The sequence below is a fragment of the Cyprinus carpio genome, chromosome A25 (genome assembly GCF_018340385.1).
Source record: "Cyprinus carpio isolate SPL01 chromosome A25, ASM1834038v1, whole genome shotgun sequence".
Classification (NCBI taxonomy): domain Eukaryota; kingdom Metazoa; phylum Chordata; class Actinopteri; order Cypriniformes; family Cyprinidae; genus Cyprinus; species Cyprinus carpio.
Genome location: NC_056596.1, coordinates 11,659,251 through 11,686,289, shown reverse-complemented (window position 1 = coordinate 11,686,289; position 27,039 = coordinate 11,659,251). Strand labels below are relative to the sequence as shown.

The following is a 27,039-nucleotide window of genomic DNA, read 5'->3' as shown; positions in this document are numbered from 1 at the left end:
GGTCTTATTGTGAACTTATTGTGGACTTGCACTGGATTTCTCCAAACATAAACCCACTTTCTTACAATTCATTGCAAGTGTGTGTTTTCTTTTTTTTTGAGTGCAACACCCACATCTCAAAATCCAATCAATCAAACCGTTTAGTAGAACCAAGTCCCCAACCTACATTTTTTTCTTTTCGATAATCTGTATCACTCTAATATACACCACAGCACAGAAGAAAGATCTTTCAATACTTTGTGAGTTCTATTGATTTCTTTGCGACTTTATTTTCTCTTGTATGCTTAACTGCTAGGTGTGAATTTTATCCTGTAATATTCTGTAACAACCTTTAGTGAAAGACAGAAATGTATAGGAAACCATGAGAAACTAATGTTTAAATTACATAATCTCATGGTCAACCATAGACCCATTAAATCAGTCAGTTGAATAATAAATAAAGCCCCCCGTGAGGTGTGGAGCATCTGGCGGGGTGGACAGGCAGGCGGGTCATGTCTCAGGTGGACACACTGAGAAATCCAGCTGTGCCCTTCTGATCAGAGAGGCCAGTCGCTGCAGCTCAGCCTCCCTGTTCTCCTCTCAGCACCTGTCATCCTCTTCCTAATGAACACATTCAGCCTCGCCTCTCGCTCTCGCCACCCTGTCGTCTCTCGTTAGCGTGCCGCGCCGGGGCCAGAGGACGCACCGTGCAGGTGAGCCACCAACAAGCGGTAATAAATTACTGCCTCTGATGGCACAGCGATACTCATATCTGTCTGACCAGGTCAAGGAAGACCATCAAAAACAGAGTCGGTGCATCCCAGTGACACTTTCTGGCTTAAGTCTAAAAAGTATTAATAAAGGTTGTAAAAGTTTTAAAGGGTTTTACTTCCATAATTTAAATTTTCTTTACACTTAATTTTTATTTTATGGAAAAACTGAGGCATCAATTATAATCATATGCATCAATTTATAATATAAATACAAAGTATTAAAGAAGATTTTGCAGCACTTGGAGTCTTTATATATAATGCATTATAAAAGTATTTTAATGCATTAATTATGCCTTGTAATGACATTATAATACATCATAATACTTGTTTCACAAAAATATGCATTGAAACACATGACAAACAACCAATTTCAGAGTTACAATTACAAATGTAATATAATTGTAAATTAGCTTACAGTTATGAAAATATATAATACATTACAGTATACATTTTAATGCATTATAAAGGCTTCAGGTGTTACAGAAGAGTTTTACTGAAACATTTTAATATGTTCTATCATCTGTAGAACTTGTTTGGCTATTTATTATCATATGTGTAGTATTAACATGATATCATTATTACATTTTCTTATTTATTACTGTTACCATCAATACTTGTATAATGTGGCACCATGAAGTCAGAGTTTTAAGTCGGTTCATTGAAATGAACTGATTCTGTCATGTGCTCCAAAGAAGATGATGATGAAAATAAAAATAAAACAAGGTTTATTGAATAACTCAAAATAGACAGCCAATATACGAGACTGTGTGCTATACACAAACAATACCATGACAGCTCAAGAGGGAAACAGAGTAACGTAAATACTGGGCAAATGAGAGTAAAAATTACAAACACCTGTGCAGATTTAACAAATTACCATGACAACTACATAGTGGCGGGAAAAACTGAGAAAAGGAAGAAAGGATACTAATGAAAGCAAACTAAAAGTCCATGATAATGACAGCTAAACAGAACTTCCAAAGTTCTTTTATCTTGAATAGCCAGCTAAAGCATTAAGTTATTATGAATATTCAGTAAAGCACCTGAGCTTAATATAGAAAGACAACCATACTTTTTTTTTTTTTAGTTCCTTGTGAGAATAAAGCTGGTGACTGGAGGCTGCTGGTCTTAAATTGGTTTGCTAATTTAGATGATGGGGGTAAAGAAAGCTGAGGAAGATTAGAGCGTGACCGCAGCATGCTTTTCTCCAGGCTGGTGACGTCTTTGATTGGGGCGCTCCTAAGGCTTGTTGTCATAGAAATTGTTGCCAAACTAACCAAAATAGTGCAGCTAAAGAAAAGCGAACAAGTTGGTAACACGGCAACAGAAAAGAATATGATGTGCATATGTGTGTGAGGACGTTCTCCTTAAAGAAAGCCACAATCAAACAATTTTAATGCATTATGATCACAAACCCGCTGTAGCGCTGGCATATTTCAGTGGGATGTCCATGCCGCTGTCCGTGTTTTGTCAATTTCATTATTCTTTATTTAGCCACTGTATGCGTCATTGTGCTGGGAAATAGTTGACGTGGTCATTCTGACTGTCAAAACCAGAGATTCATGACAGAACTATCTGGTCAGCTGGGGACATCTCAAACTTTCAAACTGCCAATCATAATAGATTTCCATAGCTTACTGCATACAAACAAGCAAAACTTCAATTTGTCAGCATTCAGACTATTATATTATATTATATTACAAAACAAAACAATATTACATCAAATCATCAAATTGTAAATATCACAACATCACAATAATTTAAATATACAATTTCCAGTGTTACAGGATCTTCTCTCACTTAAACAACTCTCAAAAAATAAAAGTCCGATTTTCTTTCTAAGAACTATAATTGACAGCATATACAAACAAAAATTTACTTTTCTTCAAAGCAAATTTCTTTTGAGTTGCTTTATAAAACAATTAAACACTACAATTTCCAGTGTTACAGGATCTTCTCTCACTTAAACAACTCTCAAAAAATAAAAGTGCCTTGTTACTGGAAAGAAGTCGAAATAACAAATAACTGAAAATGAGTTGCTTTATAAAACAAAACAACTTTATAAATTGACCTTTTTCTCTTTTTTACTTGACAAAAGTCAAAGATCCTTTGAATAAACAAAACTGAAGTGTACAATACTCTCCCAAATATCAGTAGTGCAGTAAGTGGGTAATAAATGTTGCCAGCATATGTAGAGGCAAAATGCTACTTGAGCATTAATGGCAAGTGGTTCCCCCGTGTTTTTTTTAGCCTTACAAGTTTCACAAATAGCAAACTTAGTGTCGTCTTCACTCACAGTAGAAAAACTTCCACTGCAACAACATGTTTGCATTAGGGCTGGGTTTTGACACAAATTTCACAATTTCATTTGATTCTCATTCACAAGCTTTTGATTCAATTAGATTACCAGTTTGATTCGATTCAATTCAATATCGATTATTTTGGATATTTATCGGGTACAGTACTTGCCAAATTTTCTCAAGGAAAAAAAACTGTCTCAACTAATGCTGTAAAATATACAGTACATGAGTCATTTGTTACTACATTATTCTAATATTGAAGGTTACAATTGACTGATTTATAAGCTATAGCATACAACTGTTAACATTTTTAAAATAATAAAGTTACAATTGTATAATAATATTTCTACTTCAATTCTTATTTTTTAAATATAAAAATTGAAATGGTGGCTGTCATAAAATATGGATTTATTCAAACATAAATGAAACATAAGAACAGTAAAATTATAGTGAATATGTTATATGGTGCATATATTTAGCAAAATACCCCTCTCTGCAGTTTATTTTTCTATCTGACTAATGAGTTTATGGTCACCAAATATGTTTGTTTCTGAGGTAAATTGACCGACATTGTTTACAAGACTTTATATTGATGTCTTTGTGCGGCTGAAACACTGATTGAGCGATTACATGAGACAGGATACGGATTGTAAAGTTGTACTCTTTCTTTTAACTTGCCTTCGGATGTTTAGTCATGACTCATGTTTATTTTGTGCTGAAGCTGGTATTGATGTGGAGGAGATGATCAGTTCACGTGCACCTCGCGCTGCTACGTCTGTTGCACTGAGGCGCTACTGCAATCTGTCACTCCACATTAAACAGCGCCAAAACGGCATTTATTGTTTGAAAACTGCAATACGATGGACATAAATTGAAACCTGTGCATTTGTTTCATATTGAAAGCACCCAAGCACAATGCTTATTGCGATTTATTGGATGGGAAGTGCCCTTCAATGTTCCGACCATTAACTGAAAACAGGCTAGACTAATCGATTCTTGGGATCTAAGAATCGATATCGTTCCATAAAAAAGAGAATCGATTAATATCTATATTTTGTAACATACCCAGTCCTAGTTTGCATGCGGCATACGTTGACGTCACAGCCGTGCTTGCGCTCACAACCGCATGTAGATGGATCGTCTCAAAATCAGAAAGACGTGAGACGATGCAGAAAATCAGCCGATTCCGATCCCTGGCCGATCGATCGGTGCACCTCTAATTATATTATATTATATTATATTATATTATATTATATTATATTATATTATATTATATTATATTATATTATATTGAAAGTAAAATCTTTTTTAAATAAAAAATTAAATCACAAAAATTAAAAATTATGAATGAATTATGAAAATTATGAAAATGAAAATTATTATAAACAGTCATAATCATTACTTTTACAGTCAAAATTAATTGTACTTTTATATTATAATTATTTCATGTTATACATTTTAAATGTATCATTTCACAACATTAATTTCACAAACAAATATATTTTTATAGCTGTAGAAAACATTTCCCATCCCCTTGGGTTATCACAGACTGTTTCTTCAGGGTTTATTGTAACTCAAATTAATTTTCCTGCACATGTATTAGGAGCAAATCATTAAGGAAATTAATTACATTAGCAGACCTTGCAAATAATTAGGATATTAAATGCATCTTGTGGTATTCTCTGAGAGTACAGATGGGTCATTTTAACAGAACTTTTTGTAATTCACAAGTGCAACAAGTGAAGCTGAAGCAAGGGTCCAACCTGATCTTAATTAAATGTCCCAGATTTTGGGGCATGCATTCAAACGTATATTTCACAGTCTAAATAGCGCACTGACAGCAAACACGAGTTATTAGATGCTAATTAGTTATAAATAAGTTATGAATGTTGATTATCTGCTGTTGTACAGGCCTTAATTACCTGTCAGAAACTGAAATAGATGGCACCGTTAATTCTTAATTAGTGGCCGGTATCGTAATGCGTGTTTCATTCACTTCCCTTAGAATGTTCTTATAATTTTCCACTTCTGCATATATTGCTTGTTAAATGAAAAATATTCTTCAAACCAAACAGATTTGAGAACCACTGCGGTGAAGTCAAACCTGTGAAAGATGGTTGTGTGTACATTTACCATATTATTTCCAAAGTGGAAATGTTATTCACATTTCCCAGCTGAGAAGAAAACCGCAAGCATTTTCACATGACCGTTTGATCATATCCCACCCTGACCTTGACCTCCTGTTTTTGCTGGGGTCATTAGGTATATTATTAGTGGAGACCAGCGGTTTTCATCCCTGTGATGCTCTCGTTACTTCCTGTGTGTTTCAGAGGTGCACTTCCTTTAACACCGATTGGCCTCTTTCCATCTGCCTAGATGTGCCAAACTGCATCATTAAGGCCTCCCACGTATGACCAGACCAACGCCGGGCTGACAAGAGGCCTTCGTCTGCTCTTCTTTCTCCTACATGCTCCTTCTGTGAGATTTTGAGGCGTTAGTGGATTTGCATCTGTTAATAGAATGAGTCGATAATGAAGGTTGATGTGAGGGAGCAGTAGATCTGCTCAGTAAAGCAAGGCAGACATTAGCCGGCCTCATTACAGACACTAGCACACTGCTGCTCTCAAACAGTCTTTACATGTTCTTCTTCTGATTAGAGCATCAGGACAGTTCAAATAGAATGTTGTGTTATTAAACACAAGCAGATATTTACGTTTTTAGAAGATATGTTTTATTTTAGGGATGTCCCAATCAGTTTTTTTTGTGCCCAATCCGATCCGAGTCATTGAATATTGAGTATCTGCAGATACAGACTCCCGATCCAATACTTATGATTTCCTAGCGCTTGGTGCACACTCCAAGTACATTAAAATGAGAAAGTTATTAAAAGCATTCCAATTTATCGTTATGGTAATGTAAAAAACTAGTTGGTTACTACGTGGTTGCTAGGGTTTTTTATGGGTTGTTAGGTGGTTACTAGGGTGTTCTTTGTGTATTTTGTTTTTACTAGGGTGTTCTAGCTGGTTACTGGGGTGCTGTGGGTGATTACCAGGTGCTTGTAGGGTGTAGTGTAGGGGTGGGCGATATGACATGATGATGAAGTCTTATATCACGATATGAATGATTTATTTCATGGTAACAATATATATATTTTGGATACCATAGAAATTTCATTATTCTTGTCACCAGTGTCAATATCACAAAAATACTAGCCTAAATTAAAAAAATAAAAAAGCTCTACAAAGACAAGTAAACAGTCAGTGATCAAAAGAAAGAATAATATACTAATTACAAGCAATAGGACAAAAAAAATACATTAGAACAAAGAAATAAGAAATGCTACAATCATTAAATGAAGTAATCAAATGTATGAAAACCCTGCATATTCTTCACTGTGCTAATTAAATATATATTTCTTCTTTTTAAAGTTACAAAAGTGATTTAGTCAAGGCCCATCAAACATGCTCTTTTGGGGGGCAGCCCACTGTGGACCCAGATAACGGCGTGGAATGCAAGGCATGAACATTTTACTAAAAACATCAGCACATTATAGGGAAAAATTCTGTCGTTTTGTACTCATCCTCATGTCATTCTAAACCAGCATGATTTCTTCTGCGGAAGATGATATTTTGAAAAATGACTTTCTGTTTTTGATCAGTAGAATAAAAGAAAGTGGGATCCAATTCTGTTTTCATTGCATGGACAAACCAATTAAAACATTCTTCAAAACATACTTTTTTTTGCACTACACAGAAAAAAAGTATTACATGTTTGGAACAACATGAGGGTGAGTAAATGGTGACAGAACTCTCATTTAAGAAGATTTATCCCTTAAATACTGCAAATACTGAGAACGTGTCTTTGTCAAATACGGTTTTTATTTTATAAAATTTTTACTCAATCATCGAATAACCTTGAAATAATCACAAATATCAGGATTACTTTTCTAACATATATACATACAGTACATACACTCACGGACCACTTTATTAGGTACATCTATTCAATTGCTTGGTAACACAAATTGCTAATCAGCCAATCACATGGCAGCAACTCAATGCATTTAGGCATCTAGATGTTGTGAAGATGACTTGCTGAAGTTCAAACCAAGCATGGGGAATAAATGGGATTTAAGTGACTTTGAACGTGGAATGATTGTTGATGCCAGACAGGCTGGTCTGAGTATTTCAAAAACTGCTGATCTACTGGGATTTTCACGCACAACCATCTCTAGGGTTTACAGAGAATGGTCAGAAAAAGAGAAAATATCCAGTTGTGTGGATGAAAATGCCTTGTTGATGTCAGAGGTCAGAGGAGAATGGGCAGACTGGTTAGAGATGATAGAAAGGCAACAGTAACTCAAATAACCACTTGTTACAACCAAAGTATGCAGAATATCATCTCTGAATGCACAACACGGTGAACTCTAAAACAAAAAGACCAAAACCAGCACAACACCACACAGCTAACAACATCAAACAGATAATAAAACAAAACTGAACAACATCAAAATTGGACAATAGAAGATTGGAAAAAACGTTGCCTGGTCTGATGAGTCTCGATTTCTGCTGCGACATTCAGATGGTAGGGTCAGAATTTGGCGTAAAGAACATGAAAGCATGGATCCATCCTGCCTTGTCTCAACGGTTCAGGCTGGTGGTGGTGGTATGGCGTGGGGGATATTTTCTTGGCACACTTTGGGCCCTTTAGTACCAATTGAGCATTGTTTAAATGCCACAGCCTACCTGAGTATTGTTGCTGACCATGTCCATCCCTTTATGACTACAGTGTACCAATCTTCTGATGGCTACTTCCAGCAGGATAATGCACCATGTCACAAAGCTCAAATCATCTCAGACTGGTTTCTTGAACATGACAATGAATTCACTTTAATCAAATGGCCTCCACAGTCACCAGATCTCAATCCAATAGAGCAGCTTTGGAATGTGGTGGAACGGGAGATTAGCATCTTGGATGTGCAGCCGACAAATCTGCAGCAACTGCATGATGCTATCATGTCAATATGGACCAAAATCTCAGAGGAATGTTTCCAACACCTTGTTGAATCTATGCCACAAAGAATTAAGGCAGTTCTGAAGGCAAAAGGGGTCCAACCCGGTACTAGCAAGGTGAACCTAATAAAGTGGACAGTGAGTGTATATATAAAATTAATAATAATAAATTTAAAGGGGTCATATGATGCGATTTCAGGTTTTCCTTTCTCTTTGGAGTGTTACAAGCTCTTGGTGCTTAAAGAAGATATGTAAAGTTCAAAATGTCTCAAACCCAAAGAGATATTCTTTATAAAGCACACCCACCTAAAACACTCACGTGTCTACGTCACGATGTGGGAAGATCTGCATAATGCCGCCCAAATGTTCACGCAAAGAAAGAAGGCGTAACTTTGATTCTTGCTGTTGCTGCCGGCGCCATGTTGTGGAGACACTGTTTCATTGTGAAAGCAAAAATATTTTGTTTGGCCTTCCAAAAGAGGACACAACTAGAAATCAATGGTTAAGTTGTATGTACAACACTGTTACAGAACAGTTAACCCAAATATTAACTCATCATATGAATTAATGGATCACTATCCCCTGATACAAGAATACAATACCACAATTCCTGACTCTCAGACTCTAAGTACGTAAACACATTTAAAATATTTAAACAATTATCCACTGATGATTCAAACGTGGGTTTTGAGCAGTGTAGAGCAGCAGTTCTCAATTCCAGTACTCGCGCCACCCTGCTCTGTACATTTTGTTTGTTTCTCTTGTCGCTTCAGAAATTTGTTCTATTCGAACGTAAGTGCCCTGCGAAGTGGACATCACAGGATATTCCGTCATGATTTCAGTTCGAAGTGAACCTATATGTTCCATTCAAAGTGCATTGATGTCTGCAAGACGTGAATTTAAATTGTATTTATTTACAGAGGTACAGTGCACAGCATAAATAAGTACACCCCCTCTGAATAAACATAATTTTCTTGATAATCACTAATATAATTCATGGAAAGATGGCAAAATTGAAATGTATTAAGCATATACTTAATAAAAAGAAAGAAATATATGCCAATATTTTCTGTAAAATTAAATTAGCCAAATTTGTTTAAATGAAGGATTGCAGAAATGAGTACACCCTAGATTTAATTAAGCAAATGTATAATATTCAAGTACTAAGTATGTCCTCCAGAACTTTAAGTATACTGCTCTGACCCTTCTTGGAACAGAATGTCCAAGTTCATGACAAATTGCCACATCTGTTCTTTTTAAATTCTAAAGGATGACCTCGTTAAATTCCCTGGTCTTTAATGGGGAGTGTTGCTTAACTCATCTCTACAGTATCCTAGGTGCTAGGTGCTCAAGAATGTTAAGATTGGGTGAAATACATGTCCACTGAAAGATTTTCGCGTCGGAAGAATGCATATCATCATTGTCATGTTGAAAAAATGGCCAACAACTCAGGGAATGAGGAGAGGGTAGCATCTTCTGCTTCAAGTTTTTGTATTACATCACACAGTGGTGTGTGAATTCATGACAGCATTGATAAAGCATAACACCCTCACACCTATAGCACTCATAGATCCCTATAGAAGAGCTTTACTACCAATGAGCTTCACTGTGGGAGCCAAGCACTTCTCACTGTACTCTTCCTCTAGCAACACCAGAATATTTTGGATGCTTTTGGATTCGAAATGATTGACTTGGTCTCTTGAGACTAGAGTATGGATTACCAGAAGTCTATATTTTGTAAATATGGGCCTTGTAAGCGGTTAAATGAGTTTATTGTGCTTTGGTAGTTCCAGTGGTGATGACAAGCATGCATGTCACTTCTGCAGGCTGCATCTTACTCTGTGAGATAAACAGTCAATCTTTTCATAGCTTCTACTGGCTCTGAGACACTTGCATGGTATTTCTCCTGCACTTTTTCTAGCAAAAAATCACTCACCACTAAATAAAAACTTCAAGTGAAGGCCTGATTATTTCAAGGGCCTAGTCACAAGTCCATTGATTCTGAATGTTGGTGCTACTTCTGCTATATTTTCACACTTAAAACAATGATTTGGTATTTGGTATTCCTCTTGTACCATTGTCCTCTTTTTTTTGCTAAGAAATAAGTCTCCTGGCAGTTCTCTCCCAAGTGGTTCCACTGTTGTCAGCATTAAGTCTGAGTATGATTCAGTAGGCTATATAACACTTAATTGTCAAGAAATTGACATACTTATCTGTTGATCAAAACATTTTTTTTTTTTTATTTAGCAACTTTCAGGAGGGTGTACTCGTTTTTTAAACAACATTTTATCACTTTGATAAGAAAATCTTATTTTCCTGAATAATTTTGACATTCTTCTTTGGTAACTGATCAAGCACTTGTTGGAACATTATATCTCCACCCAAGAACCCTAACATGTCTTAGTAAGTAAAGAGTAATTGCTGAATTTATTAAGTTTTAGAGGGGGTGTACTCATTTATGCTGTGCACTGTATATGATGTCACACTTGTCGTGCAGCGCAAATCCCCAAATGAATGTTCTGAAGTGAGGTAAACTTCAACAGATTTCCCCTGCTCAGGGAGTAGGGAACAAAGAACACTGTGTAGGGACTATGTCAATGGGAACACAGTTCGAGCTGATTATCTGAATCAGGTGTGTTAACAAAAAGAGACGTGCAAAATATGCAGAGCTGTGGGGTGTGAGGACTGGAATTGAGAACCGCTGGTGTAGAGTAGCGCTTGTTGTTTGTCCTTTCTCTGATCACAAATGCAGACATGGTTTTTTGTTTACGCAGTGCGATGCAACGCATTGCGTAAAAACACAGTATAAGTCATTATTATCCGTAATTATGTCCCCACAGGATGCAACAAATGGCTCGTTTGTAATGAAGTTTTATTTTTTTGTCTTGTCTCACCGGTGTTCTGACTGGGACACACATCACAGTATGACAAGGGGCGTGACATTTCCATCCCACGCTTGAGGTATTTAGCCAATCACAATGCACTGAATAGCTGGCCAATCAGAGCACTCGTAGCTTTTTAGACTGATGAGCCTTGTAAAAAACGGCACGTTTCTAACAACATAAACAAATTTAATTAACAATAATGAACATAAACAAATTTAATTACACCAAATACACAAAATAATGTTAACATAAACAAATTTAATTACACCAAATACACAAAATAATGCTATTTTTAGCAACATCATATTCAATAATAATAATAATAAAAAACATTAAATGTAACACCCCTTCCCCAGCCTGTTAATATACAAAACAGTGACATAAACATACAACATTTAAATTACAATACATTGCTTTAAGAAATAGAATTCCTATTGAGGTAACAGAAGAAAGGGTCCCAAATCTTGTGAAACTGTCCAGTGTTGCCTTTTAAGATATGTCTGGTCGAGTAGATATCAGTTCCTCAAGCCATAGTTTGGCAGTAGGAAGATTACCCTTTTTCCAGGACAATAATAACAGTTTCTTCGCTGTTATCAAACAATATGTAAGGAATTTCTGTTGTGCACTGTTCAATGAATATGTATAATCAGAATGTCCTAATATAATGAGCACTGTGTTTGGTTCCAAAATTACATTAAGGACATCTGAAAGTTTAAAAACTTCACACCAGAATCCCTGTATTTTATGACAGAAAATATAACTATGAGAATCCTCTTATTTGCACTTATCACAAAGAGGAGAAACATTGGGAAAAATCCTATGTATGTTCTTTTTTTGAAAAGTGTAATCTATGTAAGACCTTAAACTGAATAAGACATAATCTAATATTGACCAATTGTTTATCAATATCCTCCAAACCACTCTGCCAAATCTCCTTTGAGATTCCAATTCTGGTCTCTCGTGCCCATTCCTCTCTGATCAAGTTTGTAGAGGGGGAAATAGGTGTTAGTAACCTTCCATAAATTAAAGATAGCTGACTCTTGTTTCCCCTGAACTGTATGAGACAATCATCAATAACAGAGGATGAGACCTCATCTAGGGAAACATAATGTGTATGCAAATAATTCCTTATTTCTAAAACTATGATTTTTTTTTTTGGGGGGGGGGGGGGGTATTTATATTGTAGTTGCGTAAAGGAAGCTAAGGCCCCATCAAGATAAAGGTCCTTGACTGTGCATATACCCAATTCTTTCCATTGATTAAAGGTTGTAGCCAAACTTGAACGGGGAATGATGGGTTATTTGCAATTGGAATTAAGAGAGAAAGTGATTTTACCTTATGGTATTCTCTTTTCTATCTCTAACACATAACTGACTCTTTATGATAATACTATTAACCACTGTTTGGTCTAATATTACTGGGGGAAGAGTAGCACTGCTCCAAGATCATAAGGATGGCAGTAATCCTGCTCTATCTGAAGCCAATCTGGGGCACTAGCCAGCTGCTCCAACCATAGTGCAAAAACTTGTAAATGAATATCCCAGTAATAAAGGCGAAAATCCAGAAGGGCCAAACCACCCTCATATTTGGGTTTACAGAGATTAACTTTTTTGATTCTGTGACCCTTATAATTCCATAGAAAGGGAAGAATAATCGAGTCTAGGTAATTAAATAAGCACTAATACAATAATATTATAAAATAAAAAATTATATAAAATATTTGAAGAAGAAATACCATTTTTATCACATTTATTCTACCAATTATGGAGATCGGAAGAGTTCTCCAATCGTGTTTTGTAACTTGGGTTGAAATTAGTGTGTCTTAACGCTTCAAATGCATATACTTCATATGAAATTGAAGAACGAACTGATGTAACGTCATTTCGAACAAAATCAGGCCAAAATTAAGTTCATTTTGGGAGTTTGAAAACGGCTTGCCAAAGCGAACTCTCCAGAAAAGTTAATTCTGGCTGCAAAACACCTTCAAATTACCATTGGCCCGTGACGATAATGTTATAAGTTATAAGTAGGTGTGTGCTGGCTAATTTCGTCTGTTGAATCCGTTGAGATCTCCACGGGTGAAAACATGAATACACTGGAGAGCTGCTTTATAGTAGAAAATGAAGTTGTGCTTCTAGCGAAAAGAGCCACTGACACTGTTTTTCATGTTTGATACTGTAAAGCTGCTTGCTTTTAAACAATCTATTGAAAAAAATGCCTTATAAATAAACATGACGTGACTTTAGTAGCATTCTAATTTGCAGATCTCTTGGTCCACGCGCCAGCTATATGCAAATTATTACGACTGGGTAAAAAAATATCGATATCTCGATATTAATCGATTCTCTTTTTTACAGAATGATATCAATTCTTAAATCCCAAGATTTCTGGGTGATTAGGTTGCTGCTAGTGTAGTCTAGGTGACATCTATGATGTTCAGGTTAGTTATAAAGTATTCTGGATGTTACTAGGGTGTTCTGGGTGGTTACTAGGTGGTTGTAATGCATCTTGTACCATTTTCTGAATGGTTTCTAGGGTCTTCTATGTGGTTGTTATGCACTGGCTAAAGGGTTCTGGGTGGTTGGTATCATATTCTTAGTTGTTGCTAGGGTGTTCTGGGTGATTACTAGGTAGTTTTTTTTACCATAGATATGTATAGATAGATTCCACATTTGACTGCTCCAGACACATCAACGCATCCACCATCGGCCAACATGTTATCACTCACAGTAAAAATAAATGAGTTCAAGATGCCACAACTTTGTGCAGCTTCTGGTTGTGAAAACTGCTGAAATTTTAAAATCCAAAGAAAAGGGATAATCTTTGACAGGTGAGAATGTGTTGGTTTGTGGTTTTAACATGTATTAACTCAATATCACAGGTTTTTAAACTATAGTAACTTTTTAATGTCATGTTAGCTAGGACCTTCATTTTGTTTTAGTTTAGCAAAATCAACTGCTGAAGCCGATATGGATATTCAAGCATGCAAATAACTTTGTTGCTTTGTGAGTGAGCTAGTATGGTGCAGCAATAGTTCAGCGTGAAATCGGAACGGAGTCCATCCTACTGCCGCCGAAGGGAGAAGAGCTTATCAAGTGGAAACAGTGCTCCGGTGGGGGTGGTGTGTGTGTGTGTGTGTGTGTGTGTCTTGCGCGCATGATACAGAGAGATTTCCCACTCATGGAGAGGAAACCCTGTGTTGACAACATGCCAGCAGTGCTGTGTGGGTGTGTTTGTGTGTCATTTTGAGTATGTGTGTGTGTTTCACAAACCAAAAACGTTTCATTTGAGGGCATGCCAGAGTGCTCATTGAACAGATAAAGACATTAAACATTTTTATGATCTCATATCTCCTCGATATGGCCTGTCCAAGTACCACTGCTGTTTCACGAGGCTCAAAAGAGATTACATGACTAATCATAGTAGTTATTAAGCTCATCTTCCCTGTCTTTTCACCACAGTCAGGTTTGATCTATCTAGATCTACCTGTGGGTAATGGGTTTAGTAAGCCGTGTTAAATAGATAAGCTTTGTCTCCTGTTCTCCGTGCAGCTGGACAATGTGGACGAGCAGGCGGCGCAGATTCGCAGAGAGCTGGACGGGCGACTGCAGCTGGCTGAGAAAATAGCCAGAGTAAGAAACCTTCACCTGTTTCTGTCTTTATGGTGAAAACATCTACACATTGCTGTTAAAAAATGTGGGATCAGATATGACCAGTTTGTTTTTCTTACAGATTTAAAGGTGGACTAAGTGTATAACTTTTGTTTGTGTGTGTCCACATGAGTACACATTAGTGTTTCCTTCACACATGACTCTCGAATGAATCAGTTCTTTTTTGATGAGTTTGTCAAAAAGATTGACAAAAGTCTCTAACTCGCGGTTGAGTTAATAGTTTAGAATCAGACTTCGATCCATCATGGTGTAAATAACATACAATAACAACAAAAACATACAAAAAAATTACAATTACAATATTTTTGCAAAAAAAAAATATATATAATATATTATAGGTTTGTCTACATTTTAAGTAAATTAATAAAAACGGTTTAAATATATATGGAATAAATAAATAAGAATAAATATCATAAACACTAATTATATTGCAAAAAATATTGTTGGTTTGGTTATTTTTAGCATATTGTGTTCTAAGTCAGTCATATTGTGGACTCATTCAGAACCGTTAAGTAAACATGAAAAACTTTAAAAAGAAAACTAAGAAATAAGAATAAAAAATAAATTACTGATAAAAAAAAAAAAAAATTCTGTTACATTGTGGACTTAATAAAACCGCACAAAATAGGATGTTTTTTGTTTATTGTTGATTAATCAGTCATATTGTATGAGTAAATAATATATAATGTGAAATAATATTGTATAAGCAACAATTTTTATTATTTTTTTAAACACATTTTCCTCCCATAAAATATTAATCTTAGTATTAATATATGTCAAAAATATAAATTGTTTTTGACTTATTGTAAGGATGAATCAACTGTACAGGTACCTGAAAGTCACAGTGTTCATCCTGTTTCCTGCTGCGTCTGATAGGAGAGGAAGTTTCCAAAGTTTATTTCCAAAGACATGGAGATGATGTACGTGGAGGAGCTCAGGTCATCCGTTAACCTGCTGATGGCAAACCTGGAGAGCCAGCCTGTGGCCAAAGACTTCAAGCCCAAAATCAAGCCCAAACTCACACCCATGAACAGCTTCCTGGACATCGGCGATGAGAACGACTTGCCTCTCTCCAAATCTGACGTAGTGCTGACGTTTTCTCTGGAGGTAGATATTTATAAAGATGCAATCTTTGCTTTACAATTCACCATAACCTTGATGGTTGTGATGGTTTTCATTTTGTGTGTATGCGTCTTACAAGCGTCACAGCTACAAAGTGTTTGAATGGTTGAATAAAACATAATTCCTCATGCATGAAGTGCTTGAGCTAAGAATTTTCTAAATTACATTTTATTTTATATAGAATAGTTAGTGGGTTGTCTGAACAGCTAGTTGTCAAAAAGCACTTCCACAAAAATAAGAAATCTAAATTGTCGCTCTTTAGATGCTTTTCGAATGTCATGTGAAGTCCAATCATGTGGTCTTGTGCCTTTTGCTCAGATTGTGATCATTGAGGTGCAGGGGCTGAAATCCGTTGCTCCTAACCGGATCGTGTACTGCACCATGGAGGTGGAGGGAGGAGAGAAGCTCCAGACGGATCAAGCCGAGGCCTCCAGACCACAGTGAGTATAGTCATTACAGCACTATGAATAAGAGCCCTTAACATGATATACACTGGTGTTATATACACACACTACTGCACAAAAAGGTTGAGTCCAGTAAGATGCTATTTAAAGGAATTAATATTTTTATTAAGCAAGGACAAATTTAATTGATCAAATGTGACAGTATAGACTTTTATAATGTTACAATCAAATTCTATTTCAAATAAGTGCTGTTCTTGTGAACTTTCCATTCATCAAAGAATTATGGAAGAAAATGTTTTCACAAAAAATGTTTTCAACAGCAGCAAATCAGCATATTAGAATGATTTCTGAAGGATCATGTGACACTGAAGACTGGAGTAAACATTTTACATTATATTCATTATGTTTTATTTTACATTACAATAATTTAAATTATATTCATTTCACGTTAAATTACATATTACATTATAAATTTAGTAATTTCAAGATGTGATAATATGGCATATATGTTTTTTTTTTTGGTACTATATTTTTGATCAAGTAAATGTCTTAATAAATAAATAAATAAATCTTACCAACCTGAGACTTTCAAAACTTCAAACTTTTTAAAGTAAGGTAAACTGGAAGGTAAGGTTAGCAAATCCAAAGGTCAATCCTCCAACAGGGTCATACAAGGTCAAAAAAAGAGTCATAAATCCAATATCATATCCAATATTATACCATAAATGAAAAATAAAGGTCAAAAACAAGACTACATGAAGATGGACAGCTTTATATCTCACAGTGGCATAGTTGTGGTATTTTGTATTATGTATTGTGGTATTATTGTATTTTTAAATCTCGTAAATGTCACAGTGTGAGATGTATTTCTTTTATTTCTTATTTTATTTATTAACTTCATCCCACCATCAACTATTTTTTACCCTGAAGTGGAAAAAGGGTGAAACCACACATTAGAGTCTGGTAAAGGCTCTCCCTGGTGAACTTGTTTAATAGATTACATCTTTATATATATCTTTTTTTCTACAAAATGTTATACATTTCTTAAAAATAGTATGTATATATGAATGTCAGTGTAGGTTAATAGCATGTTCAGTTTTTTTTAAGTAATTTTTTTAGTAATTTCTTTTTTTTTATTTAGATATGTACACAACTTGCCAATCTCAAGTTCACTGCTCTATTTTAATTCTATAGTACACTGACTTACAAATCTGCTGGGAACAACTCACACTTGCTTTTAATCTTCAAACCTTGAGCATGAATTCGCTCTTAACTCATCAGCTCCCCATTAGCGTAGTGACTTGTTTTGATACGGCAGACACATTGAAAATATGCCAGCTGCGCTGCTCTGAAGTGCAAATGCGGCTGGACCCAGAATGACACACTTTATGTGTGAGACAGAAAAATTGTGAAGAGGTCATCACTGGCTGCAGTGTGTTTTGTAATGTTAAATGAATCTCTGGGTCCCTTTGAGTCCATAGCGTATCTGCAGTAATGATGCATCTGACCTGAACTGACTAGCATGTCAAAGTTATAATATTTATTAAGTAGACGGTGAGCTTGGAAATGTAATAATTGGAATCGCAGTCATCTAGAATCACGTTTGTGGAGGTTTTTTGCTCGTGTTGATTAGGAATGTGTCTCATTGTGCTGCCTACTTAACTATGGATGCAGTCATATTAGAGAAATTACAGCAAAGTTTTGCAGGTGAAACCTGTCCATTGTGTAATAGCTTCATACTTTTAAACCAAGCAGCTTTCTGTTGGTTAACGCAGCAAATAAGGACAATCTGCAGAAATCCTGATCGCATGGATCCCTATTAAAATGACTAGATTTTGACTGCAAATAATCACAGAACTATCCAAAAAACATGCACCTTATGACATGAATTCGGACACTAGCAAAAACCTTGATCCACTAAAGATTGGGACAACGACGACTCGTATACCTGCAACATGAATCTTAGTTTTAGCCATTTCAAAATATGCATGTCTTGCGCGTTTTCAGTAATCCAAACGGTTCAAATAAAATTTGTGATTTCTGTAAGTTTGCAACATTTTTTTCCTTCAATGCACATTATAGAGACTAGAGACAAAATCCCTTTTAAAGACTGATGAGGCTTTATTTTCATACATCTACATTTGCACTCATCCTCACGACACTTGATAAAACTGAAAAACATTTCCGCTAATCTATATAGTTGATGTTTACTGTTTAAGGTGCATTCTGGGAATTAGTAGGAATGAGTTATGTAACATTGTTTACCTGAGCGTGGATAAGTTATTCCAGTCAACACATAGACAATCAATACTTCTAACTCACATTTTTGGATTTCCTCATATTCCTTTTAGTTGTGAAGTTATGGTGTATTTATAGAAGCAATTGCTTTCCATAGCTTTCACACTAATTTAGTGCACTTTGATTGCTGACTTGAACTGATTGCTACTTTGACCAGGTAAATACAGGATTCGGTCTCTTTTTCTCAGAGAGCTCCTGAATCAATCTTACCTCCAACAGTTTCAGTATAGGCACGATATGACAAGGAGGAGGAATTCATCAAGCCTAGATGAGCTTTCTCACTCTGCAGTAGGTGAAAGGAGGGTGGCCTTTAAGTGTGTTGTGGAGCATTATGACTCAGATCACACTCACTTGTCCAGCCATTTAGAAATATATGCTAAACGGATGCAAAGAACGTAAAGTCTGGAAGTAATGGTCCATCGAAGAACATCTTGAGATTAGATGTCACTCCTAACATTTTGTTAGAAAAAACATGGGTCTGTTTTGCTATGGAGACCAAAACTGTATATAATCGTGTGTTTATATGTGTGTATATGCAACCCTTCTTTGACTCAGGAAGATCCAATGTGGAAGTTACAGTATGATTTCATTGAGCACAAACAGATTCCTCCTGTTATGGCCTCTGTAATACATTTCTTAACTAAAACCTTGCATGGTATTGGCTTTGTATTGCACTTATATTAAGGATGCCAAATCGTTGTGGTTTTTTCCCTCTTATATTACATTTCTAAGACAGCTATTATTCCCATTTTTCTCCAGCAGACACTCGAGATTGAAATGTCACTTGTAATCTCATCAAGGTGAATCAGTGGCGTGTGAGATGATTTCAGTGTGTTTATTATGCCGTCACCTGCTGGAAATCATGTGGTTCAGTCCGATAATGCTCACATTTGACCTCACAGTATGATGTTAATTAGCACAGAGGAAGCAGATCTTGCGGATTCCAAGATTCATGCATGTGAACATTTTTGTTAAAGGGGCCTATCATGAAAAACATACTGAAAAATGTCTCAAACTTGTGTAAAGTTATAAAGGACGTAAAATATAATTTATGTATTATTTTATTTTTAATATAACCACTTCTTCAATGTAATGAGTATTGCAAGTAAAAGTTCCTATCGAATATATGTCAGACATATGTGATTGTATTATGCTAGAATTAAATTAAAATTACACTTTAATCTGGCCAGTGATGTCATTTCCTGGAAATGTGGTTACAGAGAAGTCAGCAAAGCATTATTGTAAGGCATTAGACATTTATTATAAGTCTTTTATTGGCTTTGTGCACATTACCTACAAATGAAAGCGTAATGAAACCCATTTTCTTTAAGGTGTTTATACTTGTATTTTTTTTTTTTTTTTTTTTTTTTTTATATCTCCTGAGACCATATATATATATATTTTTAATGCTGCTTCATTTTTCCTTGCAGAAGTACTCTTAGATAAACTCTCCATTGCAAATCTCCTGAGACCTTTTAAGGATGATGATGATTATTATTATTATTCCCAAATAATGCTGGTTCTGTCCACATTAGCATGTTGGAAACAAACGTGAGTAAATTTAGAAAATCCTTTTCAATGTGAATTAGGTATTGCATCATTGAACTGATTTTTATTAGATGCTAAACTCTGTTGTTTTGTTGCCTTGGTAACAGTTTGCTTAATAAATAAACCTCCCTACTTGTTTTGGGGGTTCAGACAGCCTCTAGGTGGTGAGAGGTCAGTTTTTTCCCAGTAACATCAACAGACCTCCCAAAATATCCATATACTGGTGAAGCTCCCCAAGGCGGGTTTGGGCTCTAGACAATGTCAGTCAGAGTGAAGACTGAAGGATTTTTTTTTGGCTGTGTCACTGGCAACAGCTGTAGCTGAAATTCAGTGTTGGGTAGGGTTGCACCAGCCGTTCATAAGTAAGCCATTCTTACTTTAATAGGGACATGAAGTTCATACTAGGGGCTTAGTAGCTACTAGCTAGTTTGTTACTAACTCTGTACTTAATTTGGTTGCACTATTAGTTCTTAAGGCAGAGTGTAACTTGAAGGTAGTAACCTCTCCATAAATGCCTTCAATACCCTCAGTGATGTTGTTGTGTGCCTCATGTAACTAATGGTAAAAATAAGCTTCCATTGAAATTATGATACTTGGCTAATCATGAAAAAATGTAATAGGTATTTTTATATGTAAGTGACATTCAGAAACCCAATTTGAAATGATTAAGGAGCAATAAAAAAAGCAACAAAAAAGAAAAAGCATTTATTTATAAGAATTGATGTTATTTGGCATGCACAACAAAAGGTGTGCTATTTAGATCAGGTTTGTGTTGAAGATCCGCAAGTCATTTGTTCACATAATGTTCTCTCTCCCTTGAAATGTAAACAAGTGTAAATGTCAACATTATCATATGTCTAAAGGATTGAAGTTTGTCAGGTGAAACATGAGCTTATTGATGCAATTCAGTCAATCTGCTGTTTTATTCCATTTATTCTGATGCTTGTGGTCTGAGGCTTCTGTTAACATTTATGTTTATATTTGGAGTTGTTTCAACTAAGTTTAAAGTGTTATGAAACCCCCCTGCTTTAGCACGGGTCTTTCACACTTTAGGATTGAAAAAGACTCCAGAAATAGACGTGCAGAGCTGTGGAAAAGTGGGAGTGTAGAGGGTGGGAAGAGAGGAGAAAACAACCAATAAAACACAGACCTACAACACACTCATTATACAGACAAATGAATATTAAAATATGAGCAGAGAAAGAGAGAAAATAAACAGCAACGGAGATGGGGCCAACTTGATATATTTTAAAAACTTGAATAATAATGACAACGAACTCTCAAGAAATCGTATCATTAGAGACTACTAACAACTATCATGAACGAATCAAATAAAAATGTTTTGATTAATTATTTGAAATGAACAAATCAGCAGAGATATTGGTCTATATGAAAAATGAAGAAGAACATTTAAAAGTTTAAATAATATTTTCACATTTACCAGTACTAAAGTGTCTGAACAAATGACACACATCAGTTTAAAACAGAAAGAAAAAAGGCATAGTTACTTTTTTTTACTCTTCTTTGAATTTTCGGTCTATATAATTGTTTGCTGTGTATCACAATAATCTGTTGTGCCATCGCGTTCATGATCTAATATTCCACTATATCAGTGCCTTTATTTACACATATTTCATTTTAAGAAGACATTATGTGTATACATACACAGTGCTGGTTCATGTTTGGAGCACGAGAGAAAATGAAATATGTTCACGGTCGTGTTTAAAGTGGTAAACTGTTATAGCGGAAGCTCTTTCATGAGATTTTATATTCTCTGCTGTAATACAACCTCATGCATAATACAGCACAGTGATTGGATCATAAGAGTACGTTCTTATGAATAATACTGAGAAAAGCTCTGAAAACTGATGACGTATATTCACACTCTCCAGCCACAGCAGCCAATCACCACTTCAAATTAACGCATATGCATCACTTTTCATGAAGTTGGTTCAACAGCTTGAATCAACCGGTCGAGCTGTCGGTGAGATAGATTACTCTGATTGGCTGTTCAACTTGACCCAGTTCACAAAAACTTGAAAATCATAGAGCATAGAGTATGATGGTCATGGACTCTGATTTTTTTCAGACGAAAATTCAATACAGTCAGAGGATTTCAAACATATTTTGAGCTGATTTTAGAACACACATTGTTTTCATTTGTCACAGATCTCCTAGCAACAAGATGCACATTTCTGCATTACTTTGTTGTGAACAGAGCAACTTGAAAGTCTGGTAGTGTGTGATCCCCAGTCATTATTGTATATTTGAATCCCACTTCTGTGACGGCTTCAAGGCACGAGGTAACACATTTATATAATGCCCGCCCATGTTCTACGTTGGCTGGCCGCAAACAACTTGACAACTTGACTTGATTAGGCTTCAAAGAATCAGTAGTTAAAATATTTTTTTTCCACTGTACCACGGCAGTACATCCCCAGTCTTTTTTGTGTTCTCAGGGAGTTCAACGCGGGATTTACAAAACGCTTGTTCTTGAAAGTTTCGGTTTCTTTTTTTGAATAACGAATATAGACTATTGCCACCTGCTGCAATAGACAGGTATTATCCCTCATGCAGGTGCAAAACGAGTTTTGCTCTAGTCATTGCAGTGTGTTCAAGCTGGATTTTTAGCCCAGGCACATGCGAGGTGACGAGAGTCGGCTTTCATCACCACTAGTTCTTCATTGCCAGTTTGGTGTGTCGACCTCAAGGGATCAAGGTTTGGCTGGTTACCATGAGCCCCTCTGCTGGTAGATCCTGTAACTATGGCTGGGAAGAGCATCTTTCTCCATTGGTGTCTTGTATTCTGACTAAGCCCATTGAGATGAATGGGAATGCTATCAGATCTTCAGATATCGCACAAGGCTGATGGACACCCAGCCAGGATTCACACAGAGGCTCAGACACAAAAGAGGGTATAACCAAACAGTGATTCAGCATTGTGACTCAGTGTTTGTTGTAGACACAGTCTAGACTAGCTGTGAAAAGATGTGCGAGTGTGTCTCTGTGCTGAATCATGATTAAGGAATTTATTGATTAAATTGATTCAAGAGATTAATTGGTTCTAGCTTTTGTTCTGCTGAAGCATGTACCTTCTTAATCAGTTTGTACAGATATCATATGTTATAGGCTCAACCAAGTGTACATACTGTACAGTTACCTTGTTTTATTGCTTATACTATAGAGAAAACATGCGTGGCTTGCCATATGACATTCAAAACACTGTCTGGGGGCTTTATTGCTTTAGAAAGCAGAAGAACTGAATTAGATGTGGGAGCCGACTCCTACAGTCAATTTGCCACAAGCAACTGTTGGCCCGCTTGAGAGAGAGAGCAAGAGAGAGAGTTAGTTTGATTATGTTGCTGTGTTTGCTCAGCTATAGATATACTATATATATATATTGTAGTGATTCTATCTCAGATACTCAAACATAGACGTACACTAACAGACTGATATGCAAGCTTGCTATACATAAAATTGGCTCTGTTATGCTTTGCCAGCTTCTCTAACAGATTTGCTTTCAGAGTCCATATCTAATTTAAAAACACACTTTTAAATCCAATCCAGTAAATTAACAAGGCACATGCTTTCAAAAATAAAAAACCAACTTTTATTCAACACCACAAGTCAGAATTTGTTTTTAGTCTTTCTTTTGAACTCAAGTTGTGTTTTTACATCTTTTTTTGGGTGGAGGGGAGTAAACATTTATTTATTTATTTATTTATTTATTTATTGTCTTTTGGAGTCAGAGTTGAGTTTTAAGCCTTGTTTTTGAAGTCAGGTCATGTTTTTAGTTTTGCATTTGTATTTTGTATTTTTTTTTTTTTTCAGAATATGTTTTTATGTCCTTGAAGTGCTTTTAGAGTCAAGTCATGCTTTAAAGGCTTGTTTTTTAAGTCAAGCTGTTTTTTATCTCATGCTTTTAGAGTGCTCTTGCTTTTGAAGTAAAAATTTGTTTTTTATGTCTTTTGTCTTGAAGTCAAGTCAAGTTTTAAGTCTTGTGTTTGGAGTCATGTCTTGTTTTTTGGAGTTATTTTTGAGTCACATACTGTAGCTCTTGGAGTAAAGTCTAATTTTCTTGCTTTAAGAGTAAGGCTTCAAACTTCAGCCCACCCCTCAAGTAGTAACATAGGCTGTAGATAAATTTTGAGACAGGAATATAAATATAAAATAAGACGTTTTGTTTAATTTGAGCTTTATAGATAGTGTTTAATAATACAATACAAAAAAAAAAGAACAAACAAGACAACAAAAGCAAAGTCTTACAAAAGCAAATAGATACTTTACCATCCCACACACTAATTTGATCAAACAAAGACAGGAATTATTCAGCAGTTACTTCATCGTGAGTCTAGAGAAGTGGTGAATGCAAAATTAAGTCTCCTATTTTGACGGCTGATATGTTTCTTTCTGCTACAGGTGGGGCACACAAGGAGATTTCACCACCACACACCCCCTGCCAGCGGTCAAAGTCAAACTCTTCACTGAAAGCACTGGAGTCCTGGCTCTGGAGGACAAAGAGCTGGGAAGGGTGAGATGAGAGTCTGTTATATCAAACCTCCTCTGTGTTCGATCTGCACAATGTGCTCAATTATTGGCTGATGTTGCAGGAACAGATGTTCTGCACACAGTGTGTGGCCTTGATGTGCGTGTACATGTGTTTGTATGTGTGCGAGGGGAAAGTGAGCTACAGGCAAGGAAGTCTCTAGTCATTAGGGCTTACACTCCCAGAGTAACAGATGGAGACTCCCCATTAGAGACTCGCACCAAACAGACTGCACCTCCTCCATCTATTTTCTCTTGCCGTCTCTCTCCGTTCATCAGTCTAACCCTCTTTTTCTCTTACCTCCAATCATCTCTTTCACACCTATCTCTCCAGCTGCCCATCCAGGTGTATCAGTCCTAATAATGTGTTTCTCTCTTACTTTCTCTCGTTCTGTCCAGGTGGTCCTTCACCCCACCACAAATGGTCCCAAAACGGCAGAGTTGCATAAGATGGTAGTGCCTAAGAACAGCCAAGATGTGGATCTGAAAATCAAACTGGCGGTTCGCATGGACAAACCCCCCAACATGAAGCACAGCGGGTACGTCTGTAATGATGCTCACAACCTGACCTCCAGGGTCTGAATACGCCCTCACACGTATTATTATAAAAAAATAAAAATAAAATAAAATACACAAATTAAAACTAAAAAATAGAAATTCCATGGATATATTAGATGTATTGAATAATATACGGGTAATTTCTCATACATAGGAAATGATCATTTAATTATTATATAAATATAGAATAAATTTGTTCAGCTAGAAGTAAGTTTGCACAATGAGGTGCATTGGAAAAAGTGTGGTTACAGTGCCACCTTGTGTGTGTTTATTATTCTTGTGAGTCTCCTCATGTCACACATTAAGTTTCCTTGGACTTCCAGGAGCCCCTCAGAAAAACACTGGCTATGTATATTACATCTATTTATTTATTTGTTTATTTATTATGAGTTAATAAGATATATATATATATATATATATATATATATATATATATATATATATATATATATATATATATATAAAACAAATAAAAAAACAAAAGACCATTCAAATAAATAGCAGCATTAAATAACATAAAAAATTGCAGCATTAAATAGAAGTTAAACATAAGTAAACAGTGTATTTAGTTTTAATTTGCTGTTCAAGAATTCAGTTTTGGTATGTTGGAATATGCTGCAATGTTGGAATAAGCAACAAAATCACAAGGGAGGAAAAACACATTACAAAATAAAAAGTAAAGAGTGAACATTCAAATAAATAGCAAAATTAAAAACCTTAAATAAAAATCAGGCACCATTCAACAAGTACATAAAATATTTAAAAGGAAGCATTATAACATTAGCTTTTTTTTTTTTTTTTTTTTTTTTTTTTTTTTTTTTTTTGCTGGTAAAGAATTCAGATTTGGTATTTGTAAAAGCTATAAAAAAAACAAGGAAGGAAAAACAGATTTCAGATCCTTCTGACTGTCTGGATTTACTCATCCAGAATTAGCCCTGTCAGTGAATACCATAGTTTTTAAAAGTGAGTAGCAGCAGTGAAGATGTGTGGGACCAGCTGCTGTTGTGCTTCCCTCAGCGGAGCGGGGTCAGGGGTCACATCACTGCCATCAGCCTGCTAATTACACAGAGGCCCTGTGCGATTCCTCTATAGAGCGCCTCCCTGAGAGGCCTGCTCTAATTGGCAGAAGCCTCTTCAACCTGGAATTACCTTTTTAGCGGACCTCACAAGACAGTGCAGAAGACCACTTACGCACTCAGACAGACACAAACTTACTCAGACGTTTATTTATTAGCTCTAAAATAAAAATTCTGTTTTCATTTTCTCACTCTTTGTGTTTGTGTTTTCCAAACTCTTCTATTTTCTATTTGAAAATAGTTGTTTGGTGCATGCAAGTCATGTCGGAAAGATCGCATTTCCGAGTTGATTCAAAGATTCAAAATTTTTATTTGTCACATACACAGTTATATAGAGCATATATAACCAGCAGTGAAATTTGAGTGAAATGAACGCAAATGAATGCCACTACAATTCATAACAACAACTCTAAACTTTCTTTAAGCCCTGGGGTTCAGAGTTTATGATGTATATGTGAAAAAACAAGTGAGATGCAATGGATGCAAGTGTCTTTATTAATGGTAAATTTGTTAACATTAGTTAATACATTAACTAACAGTAACTAACAATGAGCAAGACATTTTCTACAGTATGTATTAATCCTTGTTAATGTTTAATTAATAAAAACACATTGTTCATGTTAGTTGAAGTCGATACACTAATATTAACAGATACATGTCGAAATTGACATTAATATTAGAAGTATTTTCATTAGTTCACGAATGAAACCTTATTGTAAAGTGCTAACAAAATGATAGTATTGTAAAATTATGATAGAATATATAATGATTCAAATTACAACATATTAATAAATTTAATAAAAAAAAGCAAAAACACACCCGATGCACATTTTTATTCATTTTGTAGAAATAAAAATTAATTTGAAAA

At 35.6% G+C, this 27,039-nt stretch overlaps 1 protein-coding gene across 14 annotated transcripts in view; it reads left to right on the top strand.

Annotated features, from left to right (window-relative positions):
- LOC109113744 (calcium-dependent secretion activator 2-like) overlaps positions 1-27,039 on the top strand; it is a 133,428-nt gene that overhangs the window by 50,022 nt on the left and 56,367 nt on the right. For all 14 annotated transcript variants that reach the window (XM_042715520.1, XM_042715517.1, XM_042715524.1 and 11 more), the window contains exons 4-8: positions 14,501-14,581; positions 15,497-15,727; positions 16,061-16,182; positions 24,412-24,523; positions 24,937-25,076. In XM_042715520.1, the coding sequence (XP_042571454.1) occupies positions 14,501-14,581; positions 15,497-15,727; positions 16,061-16,182; positions 24,412-24,523; positions 24,937-25,076 (686 nt within the window). The remainder of the gene's footprint in view (positions 1-14,500; positions 14,582-15,496; positions 15,728-16,060; positions 16,183-24,411; positions 24,524-24,936; positions 25,077-27,039) is intronic.